General features: G+C 34.0%; 1 protein-coding gene and 1 pseudogene across 1 annotated transcript; one reads left to right on the top strand and one right to left on the bottom strand.

The window, feature by feature from the left end:
* Nucleotides 1–32: 32 nt before the first annotated feature.
* LOC7493372 (heptahelical transmembrane protein 2) lies at nucleotides 33–2,624 on the bottom strand. Its single transcript, XM_024589630.2, has 4 exons — nucleotides 2,238–2,624; nucleotides 2,035–2,133; nucleotides 1,845–1,929; nucleotides 33–840 (listed from the first exon to the last, which is right to left on the bottom strand). Exons 1-4 carry the CDS (start codon nucleotides 2,483–2,485, stop codon nucleotides 163–165), a joined length of 1,110 nt encoding a protein of 369 aa, XP_024445398.1. The 5' UTR covers nucleotides 2,486–2,624; the 3' UTR covers nucleotides 33–162.
* Nucleotides 2,625–4,178: 1,554 nt separating this feature from the next.
* Nucleotides 4,179–5,395, top strand: LOC127904722 (L10-interacting MYB domain-containing protein-like; annotated as a pseudogene).
* The last annotated feature ends 7,461 nt before the right edge of the window (nucleotides 5,396–12,856 follow it).

Raw genomic sequence — 12,856 nt, 5'->3', positions numbered from 1 at the left:
CGTGCTAAAATCCATCATGATTGCGAAGAATATGAAGGAACTATTCTCTATTTTGAGTAGAACTAAAGATACTTCATAATAATACAATGACACGAGAGAGAATTCATGAAAACATGCTTTCACTGCTGTCAATAAGTAGTGAGCTAAGTGCAAAATGCCTAATTAACATGCACACGCTGGAGATCTCCGGCGAAAATCCATCATAACTAGTGTGGCAGCACAGTGAGAAAGTGCTGCTAGAACAACAAACACGTGAAAAATCTGATGGCTGTGCCCAGCAATGTCAAATGCACCAGGCTTCAAACGTTCTGGTATTCTAGTGATGTAAAAACCAACTCCTGCAGTGTAGAAAATTGCCATAACAAGCTCATATCCGAGGGATACAAATATATGTGGATGCCCCCAGTGGAGGACAACTGCGTGTGCTGCAGGAATCACCCCTGAAAAACCCATGATGAGGAAGAGGGTGGCCCTGAAAGGTCTGAAACGAGGAGTGGAAAAAACAGGCGCAAGGAGGGTGATGATTGCAAGTACACCAAGCACAGTTATGGAGGTTAGATAAAAGAACCGTGGATAGGGGTTGCAATAGAAGGCATAATAGATGGGAGCAAAGAATGAACAAACTATCATAAGGGAGATGCCAGCATAATCTAGGCGCCAGAAGAACAAATTGAAGCGTTTGGAATGGCAAGCAAGGAGGTGGGAGAGGGAGCTGCAGACCAAGCACATCATCGCCCCAGATAGGAAAACAAACCATGGCCATCTAGGAATAACCTTATCAGAACCATCCTGCTTATGGAAGACTGATTGCTGTGAAATGTGCCTCATTAAGACCGAATCCTGCGCAGAAGCAAATGATTTTTTTCTTATGTATGAAATCTCCTGATATATAATACATACCTATACAAGATTTATGTTACTAGTGCAAAGATTTTTCACCCCCCTTGCATCTATAACCCATATCCTTCTTAATTTTTACAGATAAAAATTTCGATGTGCTTTACCAACTTAACAAGTATATCATCTGAACTTTAGAACAATTCAAGACGTGGGATTGAGATTTTTCTCAGTTTTCGTTGATTATTCTTGAGTGTAATAACATAACACAAAGCAAATCCCTCTCTAAGACATGCATCTCAAGTCTCAGCAACAATAAAAGCAAAAATAATGGCTGGTCAAACATTTGTGATCATACATGCAAAGATTTGAGAAAAGAGGAGATATGCCAGGTGCTGAGCTGCTTCCCTATTCGTGGTAATGGCGGTCAAGAAATCACGGAAGGAATCTTTCATTTCCTTGTGGAAACTTTTACACGACAAGAATCACCCATATCGACACCGCCCCCCCGTGCTCCCACTTCTTTATCGTAAAGATATGACAAAATAATTTTCTTTTGGCCCATTTGAATTCCATATCCCTAGACGCACAGGGATTTCACATGTGATGTCCACATCATCCAATACACGGGGCGTACAATATTTTAATATATTTTTTAAAAAAATAATTTTAAAAAACATATTATTTTTAAAATATTTTTATATCAAAATAATAATTTTTTTATTTTATTTTTAATATAAGTAAATCAAAACAGTCATTCCTTATGATCATCATCTTCAAAGAGGATATCATTCAAAAGGGTTTCCTTTTCTAAAAAAGAAAAGGAGAGAAATTTAAATTACACCATCAGTGCATCACATGGTGTGGCCAAGAGTTATTAATGGAATAAAAAAAATCACAAGATGCTGTCCCTACCTATCACAGTCATTCCTTATGATCATCATCTTCGAAGAACAATATTAGAAAGCTGAAAATACCCCGAGAGAAAATAAAAAAAAAAAACTTACAGGAAAGATATGATTATCTGAGACGTTCAAGTCTTGATTCTTCTTCATCATCATCAGTGTCATCAGCGGTCCAGAAACTTTTGCTCTGTGAGTCCCGCACCAAAACAAAACAATCAACTCAAAAAACCATCCCCCGTCGAACCAAAAATGAAAAAAAAAAAAAAAAGGAAAATTCCAAAGCAGAAGAAACCTGGAGAAACTGGTGATTAAACCTTCAATATTCTCCGTGCTCTCCTCCATGAAACTCAAAACCAGCAATCCCAGAAATATTAAGAAACCCCCTAAATGGCTGCAGGCACAAGTAAATTTTCAAGTTTCATTTCACAGTAATTTATATAAAAAAACGCAAGTATTCATGTTATTTGATCTGTAAATTAATAATTAAATACTTACGTCCAGACATTGAGAGTTTCGTTGTGCCAAGAAAATACGCTAAAAAATGCATCCTTTAAAGGCCATTCGCATCGATAGTAATCCAATATATACTCATTATCTTGCAAATAATCTGGCAACTCTTTGTATGTCAATAATCTCGACCTCTTCTTCATTCTCTGCTTTGAATTTTTCACTTTCTCTGTTTTCTCATCCATTGAGTGATCCATCTTCACTTGCTGGTTCACCTTCTTCGCGTTTTTCCTCATTCTATCTCAAACCACGAAATCTCGCCGGAAAATACCTTTTCCGGCGAGGGATTTCCCGGATATATTTTGGGTTTGTTTCGGGCGGGGATAATTTTACGACAGGACAGCTCTCTCGGGAGTTAGGATTCACCATGCTTTGATGGTGTAATATTTATAGACATGACTAATTAGCTGTAATGATTAGAAGCGCGTGAGCTGTTCTGGAAAGGAAATAATTAGCTGTAATGATCTTAGCTTAGGTTTTACACGTTTCATTGAGTTATTGGTTGGATTTTCTGTTTTCTCATTCTTATTTGACATATTATCTTTTGAATCTTGAAATTAAAGATATCAAAGTGTAAACTTTGGTGAGCTAATCTAAAAAGTATATCTATGATACTTGATCCGGTACCGGTTAAAAAAATTATTAGGTTATTGGATTGGTAGATTAATAGTGAGTAATTTTTTATTAAAATTATAATATTTTAAATATTTAGAGGCCGTTTGGCTACGTGGTAGCGTCCACGTTTCCTGCGGTTGCATTTTACAAGCTGTTTGGTTAACAGCTGCCCACGGTTTTAAGAACATGGGGCCCACACAAAATTGTATTGCAAACGCTGGATTAGCAAAAGCAACTCTACCTTGCTTTTGTCGTGGCTGCTGTTCAGAAAAACAGCAACATAACTTTCCTTTACCAAAAAAAATTAATTAGCCCTATCTGTCCTCCTCAACTGTCGTCTATCCTCCTCCACATTCGCCTCCCAAGCAGCTGAGCTCTCCTCCACCACAGCTTCCCTTGTCTCAAAATTCATCATCCTCCTCGCAGCTTCGCCGTGTCAAACACACCTACACACACTCTCCATGCTCTCACAGAGACCGAACCCAGTCACCAGTGTTTGTAGCCGAGTGTAGATCAAGCCCATCTGCCACCGATCTGCTGCCCCGATGAACTCCTTTCGTGGTTGAAGAAGACACGCACTCACCAAGGTAATTATCTTGTAATTGTACCCAAACAACTGTATATATCATGCCTTATCTGTTGCCACAAACATACAAAATGGCTTTCTCTAACTATAATTTCCTCTTCACACTGTTTTCTTTGCCAAAACCAAAAAGGGCATAGAAATCAGTCTCCTGGAAAGCTCAAGAACAAGCATCTTACCAATCTCTGTGGCGGTGCACAAGTAAATTCAAGGTAAGTTTCTCTGTTTTGGTTGCACAAGTACTTAATCTTTACTTTTCAGTTGTTGTGTGTTTTCTAAGAATTAACATGTCTGTAATTGTTACATTTGATTATGTCTGTTTCGGTTGAACATTTTTGTGTTTAATTGAACATTTTCTGAGAATTTCCAGGTTTTACATTTGTGTAATTGTTAGATTTTTAAGCTCTGTTTCGGTTCAACAATTACATTTTCAGTTGCTGTGCTTTACATATGTTTAATTGTTAGTTTTATTGTCTCAGTTGAATGGGTATAAACATAAAACCTGTGTGAATATCAAGCTGCTGAAAATGGGACTGAAGCCAGTTATCTGCTCTATACAACGTCTGATTATGTCATTAAACACATGAGAAAATTATATCTAAGAAATCTCAGCATCTAATATAATATTACATAATTGACAGATTATGCGTAGGAAATGAAAACATTGGCTTGTAGAAACATAAATGTAAATAAACCTGCCAATTAAAGTGTTAAGCTGATTATGTAAGTCTATGTTCTTAAATTGCATGTTTTATTTAAGTTGGCGATTTAATTAAAATAGATTGTGCATTCCATGTCCTTTACAATGCCTCTAGGAAATTAACGCTTTAATTGTATATTAGACAAAACATTTTAACCGAGAACATGGACGATTCTCAATCACAAGATAAGGCTTGTTGGACTAGAGAGATGTTGCACGCTTTTTGTGACATATGTATTAAAGCAATTGAGCAAGGTATGCGACCCAACACACATTTCGACAAAGCTGGGTGGAAATATGTTATGAATGGCTTTAAGGATCAAACTAGCCATGCATTAACGAAAGCACAATTAAAGAATAAGTGGGACGAAATTAAAAAAGATTGGAGAATATGGAAAAGGTTGATTTCTGAAACAGGAGTAGGCTGGAGTGCTGAACTTGGAACAATTTCGGCACCTGATGAATGGTGGAAAGCTAAAAGCCAGGTCTGTTTTTTTTCAGTTTGTTTAAAGCTGTAAAAAACTGTTTAATTGAGTGCTGGTACATTATTTTTTGATGCATTTTTTTTCTTGATTATCCCTTCTTGTAGGAGATACGCGGAGCAAGAAAGTTTAGGCATGCTGGAATCGATCCCACGTTGTGTTGTAAATATGATATCATGTTTACAAACACTGTTGCTACTGGTCAGTATGCTTAGGCTCCATCACAGGGTCTGAATGCTGATGAAGATGGTGTCAATGAAAGGCAAACTAACGCAGTTAATGAGGACCCTCATATTGAGAAAGGTAGTGGAGATTCTGAGGAGGATAGTCTACCAAATTTTGTTGCCGATGTCAATAATATGGTTGCTGGTGTCACTTTTGCCAACAGCACAAGCAATCCCACTGGTAGTAGTGGGAAGAGAAAAGGTGTGCAACAAAGTTCCCAACAAAATGAGAAAAAAAAAAGAGGTGCCGGAAGGGGATCGCAATTGTTTTCGCGTTTAGATAAGTTGGTTGATAGTGTGTCTAGCAAGAGTGAATGCACGTCAAGTGTTTTTGATAAAAAAAAGGATGTAGCATAGAAGAGGTGATGACGGAGTTTCACTCCATTGAGGAAGTGGTGTTCGGCAGTGAGCTGTATTGTTTTGCAACTGAGTTTTTTATGGTTAGAAGTAGGAGGGAAATGTGGGCAGCAATTGGTGATTTGGACCGAAAAATTCAGTGGCTGAAATTAATGTTCGAGCGAAGGGCAAGCTACAAACCTTGATGTAAGTGTACATTTGATATAGGGAACACTTAGAGTTATGTATATTATTGTGTGTTATATGTAGCAGCAAGTAAATTTTGTTGTGTGTTATATGTTTTGGTAAGTATTGCATGCACTTCATATTTGAAGTGTTGTTTCAATGTTTAACACACTTACCATGTTTGGTTTTTATGTCAATGAGTCGTTAACATATTGCATGGTTATGTGTTTTTCGCAGTTAAAAGATTACAATACCAATCCTTATGGTGATATGCAATACATGAGGTGTTGCTGCGGCTGTGTTGTTGCCAAATGGTTGATGCAAACGGTTCTGCCGTTGCTGATTTTTCCCAGGTTTCTAATTTGTAACGTATGATATGTTGAGCACTTCCTTGTATTTGTAGCTGTAGGCTAATTGGTTATGTTTGAGATGTCTGTAACAGCTGTTGTTGTACCTGTTACAAGCTGTACTTTTAGGTTTCATGTTGACTTCTATAGACTTGTTTGAAAGGCTGAAAAACTTTGTGTTGAGTTTGCTTTTTCAGCTTTGAATTGGATATTGTAATTTAACGGCTTTGATGGTTGATTTCTGAGTTGAATGGATGCTAATTTGTTGAATGTTAGTTATTGCTGTGTATGATTCTTGTTGACTTGAATTGCTGAAACTGCTGTGAATTATTGTTGCTCACTTGAATGGCTGATACTGTTGTGAATTATTGTTGCTGACTTGAATGGCTAATAATGGTTTGAATGGGAGTTGCTGGGTTGAATGGTTGTTCATGGTACACATTCGGGTTGCTAATGGGTATGCCAGTCAAGAGTTGTGGTTTGTGTTGTGTGTGTGGTTTCTATTTAAGCTGCATTGTCATTCCAAAACATTTTAATTGGCTGCCCACAAATATTGCAAGCATTCCCACGTGTATTGTAAGCTGTTTTGAGAAGGTTTTGTTGATGTTTTACACTGCCAAGTCAAGTGCATTGAATTTAGAAGGTTAGTTATTCATTTGAGGGCTGCTGTTTAGTTAATAAAGCTTCATCTTTATGTTTTGTAAACAAATTCAGAGGGTAAAGCTGATAGGGCTGCTGTTTATAGTCAATAAAGCAAGTTCATTTATGTGTTTTTCAATTTATAAGCTGAATGATAAGTTTTTATATTTTTCCGGCTGCCAACAAATATTTCAAGCATTCCCATGTGTATGAATAATGTTTTGAGAATTGAAATAATGGTTGTGCTGGAAAATATTAAATAAGTTTCATATAAGTAAAATATGTTCGATTATTAGGGATTGCTCAAACGTAAATGTTTTGTGTTAAGGCCGCCATTAACGTCAAAAATATTCAACACATATTATTCCATGAACATTTTTTTTTATCGCTACTATGCAGGTTCAAAATTGATATTCAGTTGTGTTTGTAGATATGGATGCGAATTGGTTTAATGCGCTTTTTGATGACCATTATGAAAATGTTATGAATAATGTTGGTCGGTATGTGTCTGATGGGTTTGCTGGTACAAGTTCTGGAAGTGGTTTTGGAGGTAGTTTCGATGCTGGTTATAGGAACAATAACAACGAGTTGCAGGACGACGACCAAAATCAACAGGATGATAATGACAGTGGCGATTTATTTTGGCATAGAGAGTGTGATCACACTAAATTAGTCATATGCACTGCTGGAGCACTGGCTTTGTATCACAATGCGTATGTTTATAAAGAACCATGTATGGTTTCATACAACACTGGAATGCGATGGTTGATTGAAATTTTAAATGGGCATTGGGTGCGTTGTGTGAACATGTTTCGGATGGATGCAGACACATTTAAGAGTTTGTCTCTTGAGTTGGAAACAATGTACGGGTTGAAACCGTCTAGACAGATGAGTGTTATTGAGAAGGTAGGCATGTTTCTCTACACTTTAGCTCTAGGCGCTTCGAACAGGGAAGTTCAGGAGAGGTTTCAACATTCAGGTGAAACCGTGTCCAGAAATTTCAACGAAGTTCTTCGTTTTGTGTCCGTGCTAGCTGATGATTTAATCAGACCAGTAGATCCAGAATTCACAGCAACACCACTGGAAATTGCAATGAATCCGAGATACATGCCCCATTTCAAGGTAAAAAAAAATACTTTTTACAAGTTGTTATTATATTTCAAAAGGTTACAATCAAAGATTTAAGTAGAATTAAAAATATTCGGCAACAAATTTTTTGTTTTTGTAGAATTGCATTGGAGCGATTGATGGAACACATGTACGTGCATGTGTATCATAAGAAAATCAAATCCCATTTATTGGTAGAAAAGGTGTACTGACGCAAAATATAATGGCAGCATGTAGCTTTGACATGCAATTTACATTTGTTTGGGCTGGGTGGGAAGGTAGTGCACATGATACAAGAATATTTTATGAGGCGATCGGAAATACAAACATACAATTTCCGAGGCCACCGGAAGGTATTCATCCGCCAAACATAGGGTTGTTGAGTAGTTGGTCTAATTTTCTTTTATATGAAATAAGAAGTAAGCATTAAACAATAATTAATTTTATGCAGGGAAGTATTATCTCGTTGATTCGGGATATCCGAATGAGTACGGTTACTTGGGTCCATATAGAGGGGAGAGATATCATCTTCTAGAATTTTGTCGACGAGGACAACCGCGAAGTCGGGAGGAACTATTCAACCGAGTCCATTCATCCTTACGATGTGTAATCGAACGTACATTTGGAGTTTGGAAGAAAAGATGGTGAATCTTGCAAAACATGCCTGAGTTTCCTTATGAATCACAAGTTAAAATTGTTGTCGCATCAATGGCGCTGCATAACTACATTCGGCGGAAGTCGAGCCAAGATGTTGCATTCAACAAGTTTGATAGTCATCCAGATTTTGTTCCTCCTGATACTTTTCCCGATGTCGTTACACAATCACAACCACGAGGGCACCAAAGGGCGTCGCGTATGGATTATATTCGTGATGGCATTGCAAATAGTTTGATGGGACAATGATGTTTATTTTGTAAAAACAAATAACAATTTATTTTTTTGCCGGTATGTATTTGGACAAAATGTTGTATTTCCTCTTAACACAAAGAATTATTTCATTTATGTCCTTTTTAGTCATTTTAGGTACTATATCAACCGCAACCACAGTTTTAACCAAACATATTTTTACCACAATAAAGTCACACCACACTTTTAACCAAACACACAAAATATATACACAGAAAAAGTACTTTTTTTAAAATCACTTTTTTCCAACCGCAACCACAACAACTACAGCAAAAACAAACACTCTCTTAGTGTTATATCGGTACAAGATTCACGAAATTAATTAAATCATTCAAGATTCGATGGAGTTAATTAGGTTTTTGTTAGGTTAATTTCTTGTTCATTTTAATTAGAAATTCAGTATATTATATTTTTTGAATAGTATTTTTTTAAAAAAATATATATATAAATAATTAATTTTTTATTATAAAATCAATACCAAAATCATTAGAAAACATTAATAAAATAATGTAATGTTTTTTCATAATAAACACACAAAAACATAATTTTAAACAACCTCTAAATTAACTTGCTAACAATTATCGAAATGACTCATACGGAAGTTTTTATTTTTAAAAAAGTAATAAGTTTTGCAAACTAGAAGATTGTTTGGATTATGGCAGTGATTACTTTTTAAATAAAATATATTAAAATAATATTTTTTTATTTTTAAAAATTATTTTTAATATTGAAATATTTAAATAATTTGAATAAGAATCACGGAGACGTCAGTGGATAAGAATGGAGTTGAGTGCGGGGGATTATTGCTTTTAGGGTACACTGCCACGTGTGAGGGTAAAATGTTGTTTTCTCTTATTTAATGTTGAGTGTGTGAGAAATCAAATGGGAGGAAGGTGAGAAATGTAATTTAGGTGAGCTGAACCAGGAATTCATCAATTTGTTGTGGCTACTCCCTGAGTTAGATTGGAATTAGGCTTTCTATGCTTTGAATCTTTGGTGCTTCAAATTTGTGATGTGTTCCATTGACGGCGTGTGTAGTATTACAGTAAAGTATGTTTTTTAAAAACATTTTTTTTGTTGAAAATATATATGTAAAATCGATTAGATCATCCCATGTTAATAATATCTAAATATTTTATTTTTCATGTTTAATAAAAAAAAATTATTAAAATAGATATCCGGACCAGCTTGCGCGCACCTTGACTAATCTCATGGACCCTGAAGTTAATGATCATGTAAGTTTCTAATAGTCTTGAAATTCGTAAGACTTGAATTGATGATTTTTAGAAAATAAACTTAGGGTCTGATCAGTTAAGTTATACTTTTTAAAAAAAATTTAATAAAAACTTGATTGGACTTGTAATATAGCGTGAAAAAGTATCTTATAATATAGTGTGTGTATTTCACTCAATCGAAGCTATGAGAAAGTTCCAAGGGAGGGTTAGCTTATACGTCTACTTTAGGTAACCAACTTGATTTATATACAAGAATCGAAAAATGAATTACGTGTAGAAAACAGTGATAGGAGAAATATATGATTGATGGACGAAAATCCTCTAAGCATTAAACAAGGTTTGGCTGCTAGATCCACTCTGTCTATTTTTAGCCGGGTTTTTTAAAAAAAAAAATATTAAGTGGAAGTTGACCTAGATAAATTAATATACTCGGTCAAAATTATAATTTAATTTTTTTAAAATGATATATTACTTTAATATTTTATATATAAAAAAATAAAATAATATTGTTTTGATTAATTTAAGTTTACCCACATAGCAATGTAAATTTAATTACCATATAATCATTTAGTATGTGATTCAATGATAAAAACTTAGAATAAGGGGTTTGCTCCTTTTTTTATTTCAAGTTCGAGTCATCTGGTTGTTAATATGATGGTTACTTGAGGCTTACATGGTCGCTAACTTCAGGGCCCGTGAGATTAGTCGAGGTGCACACAAGCTGGCCCGAACACCCATGTTAATTAAAAAAAAACATTTATTACTATGGTTAATAAACTTGTTTTTAAATGGAATCATGATTGAATAAATTATATTTCCCCCCTTATCAATTGCATAAATGTGTGTATAGGCAAGTTTTGCTTTGACAACTTCATTGTGCATGATTGGAATTTAGTTTTTGTGGGTAAAACTAACCTAACATGGAAAAAGTGTTACCGATGAAAAACATTTTTCATGAGAGATTGATTAAAAATTAAAATGATATATATACTAAATTATTATTCTACGATGAGCGTGATTGCTAAGATTCCCTTAATTAATCCAGTCTCCTAAACAATTCTATCATTGACTATATCTTAATCAACCCTTAGTTCAGATTAGAAATTAAAATGATATACTAAATTGCTTTGACATTTGCCTTTGTGTAAATTATTAATCATGCTGGGGCAAGGACCGATTCTCTTGATAGACTCAACGGGAATGCTTAAAAAAACAAGAAAAAGCAAAAAGTAAGCCAAGGCGGTGCTAAAGATTTGTGAGTACGGGTTAGAATATTTTTTGTATCAAAAAAAGGAGGAAAAAAAGGTGTCCAAGCAACGCACGAATGTTTTAAAGAACGTCAATAAAGGTATGGACCCGTCCCAAAAAAACAAAATGTTCGATATATAGACTAATCTAAAACGAACATGGAAATCTTAAAAAAAAATGTTCAAAAAATCATATAAAAGACAAATAAAAAAAAACTAAATATGTTAAATAATAAAATTAAAAAATATCAATTAAAAAAAACAAGAAAACTTAGGCAGACCTTCTACGCCCGACAAAGATCTCAACTCACAAACCATTAAATCCTAGACCCCAACTGAAACAACAAAAATAACAACCGGTGTCAAACTAACAAGAATTTTGGAACAGTCACCACCTCATCATATAGGGGGCGTTGTAGCAATTCCAACGTCATTGGTGAAGACGGCTTTCGATGGCTATATAACTCCCAACGCACCATTAGAAAGGCATAAAGGCCGCCCACTTATTGACACATGCCACGCACGGACGATCAAATTTTTTTAATAATTAAAATATAAATATACCCCTTAACTAACTTGATATTATAAAAGGGCAATAAATTATTTACATTATCATGAAAAAAAAAAGTTCATAACATTCATGATTGAAAGATAATCTAATTTTTTTAGGGCTAAATTAGTATTTTTATTATGTTAAAAAACAAAATAATTATTCTAACCCTATACAATTTGTAAAGAATAATTATATCATTGTGTAAAGATCACTTTGGTTTAAATACTTAGTTCAAAGATTTTATCATTCAAGAATAATATTATCATTATATTTTTATAAAAAATAGTGATTTGTTTCTACAACTATTACAATAAAACCCTTCGCCTTTATATTTTTGTTAATTAAACAGCAACAGGTAAAGTTTCTTTCTCTTTTTATTATTTTATGCACATAGTACTAAAGTTGACACTCCATGCCAAAATGAACCTTATATTTACTTCAACACGTACTAACATGTTTAAATAAAACACCTTAGCAGTTCATAATAGTCAAAGGTTTTTTTTTCATGTTCATCTTAATTTTTTTTCAACTTTAGTTTTTACGCCCAAAATAATGAGCAATTTAATAAAAAAAATTTAAGGAAACAAAAAATTTAACAATAAAGGACTAAAATATAAAACAAGAAATCCAACGGAGAATCTCTAATTCACTAGAAAACTTTCTATACGGTCCACTTACTTTTTATTTCCTACTCTGCAGTCTTCTTAATTTTTTTAATTTTAATTTTGATTCAAAATTTTTTAAAATTTTATTTAATCTAATGAAGGTTTTTTCTTACATTTGTTTTAGTTGCATGATAGTTCAAAAATATTAGTTTGATTTGTTGTATAAAATAAAATAAAAGGACAATTAGTATAAAATATTTGTATATGTATCTATTTTTAATTTTTATTATAAAGATTAGTTTCTTATTTTAATATTTAATTAGTATTCCATACGTGCGTCCTGCTTCAAATAATTGAATCACAGTCACAGGTATGGATATAGCATCTGCATTCCTCAGCCACTCGACCCCTACCTTTATGATAAATACGCAAGAATAAATGCCACGAATTTCTTTTTTTGAACAGTTGCTATAGCAGATGGGCAAACGCCACGAACAGTTGCTATAGCAAATGCTTTGAACAGTTGTTAAAAGAAAAGGAAGAAAAGGAACAACAAGGCAAAAAATAAAAAAGATAAACTCAATTTCTAATAAATTTAACATTGAATAATATTATTATTATTAAATAATATAATTTTTATTTTTATTATTACTTTTACTCGCTAGAAGTGCACAGATTTGCGAGTTGTTTTTTAGAGTCTGGCTTGACAACAGCCGGAAAGCATAATCAAAATTCACACAGCAGGATATGATTTTGCTTCTCATGTTATATGTCAGGTTTGAATTCAAAGGAAGATGGTGATATTTTTTCTTTCTTTCTTATATGTGAATAAATTGAATCAA

The sequence above is a fragment of the Populus trichocarpa genome, chromosome 18, assembly GCF_000002775.5.
Source record: "Populus trichocarpa isolate Nisqually-1 chromosome 18, P.trichocarpa_v4.1, whole genome shotgun sequence".
Taxonomy (NCBI): Eukaryota; Viridiplantae; Streptophyta; class Magnoliopsida; order Malpighiales; family Salicaceae; genus Populus; species Populus trichocarpa.
The sequence above is the reverse complement of the archived record's forward strand: the minus strand, read 5'-3'. Positions and strand labels throughout refer to the sequence as shown.

Coding starts and splice junctions, on each gene's coding strand:
- LOC7493372 (XM_024589630.2), bottom strand. CDS start 2,485: ATGAGGAAAAACGCGAAGAAGGTGAACCAGCAAGTGAAGATGGATCAC. Junction 1,930..2,034: donor TTAATCACCAGTTTCTCCAG/GTTTCTTCTGCT, acceptor CGGGACTCACAG/AGCAAAAGTTTCTGGACCGC. Junction 841..1,844: donor CAGATAATCATATCTTTCCT/GTAAGTTTTTTT, acceptor GCTTCTGCGCAG/GATTCGGTCTTAATGAGGCA.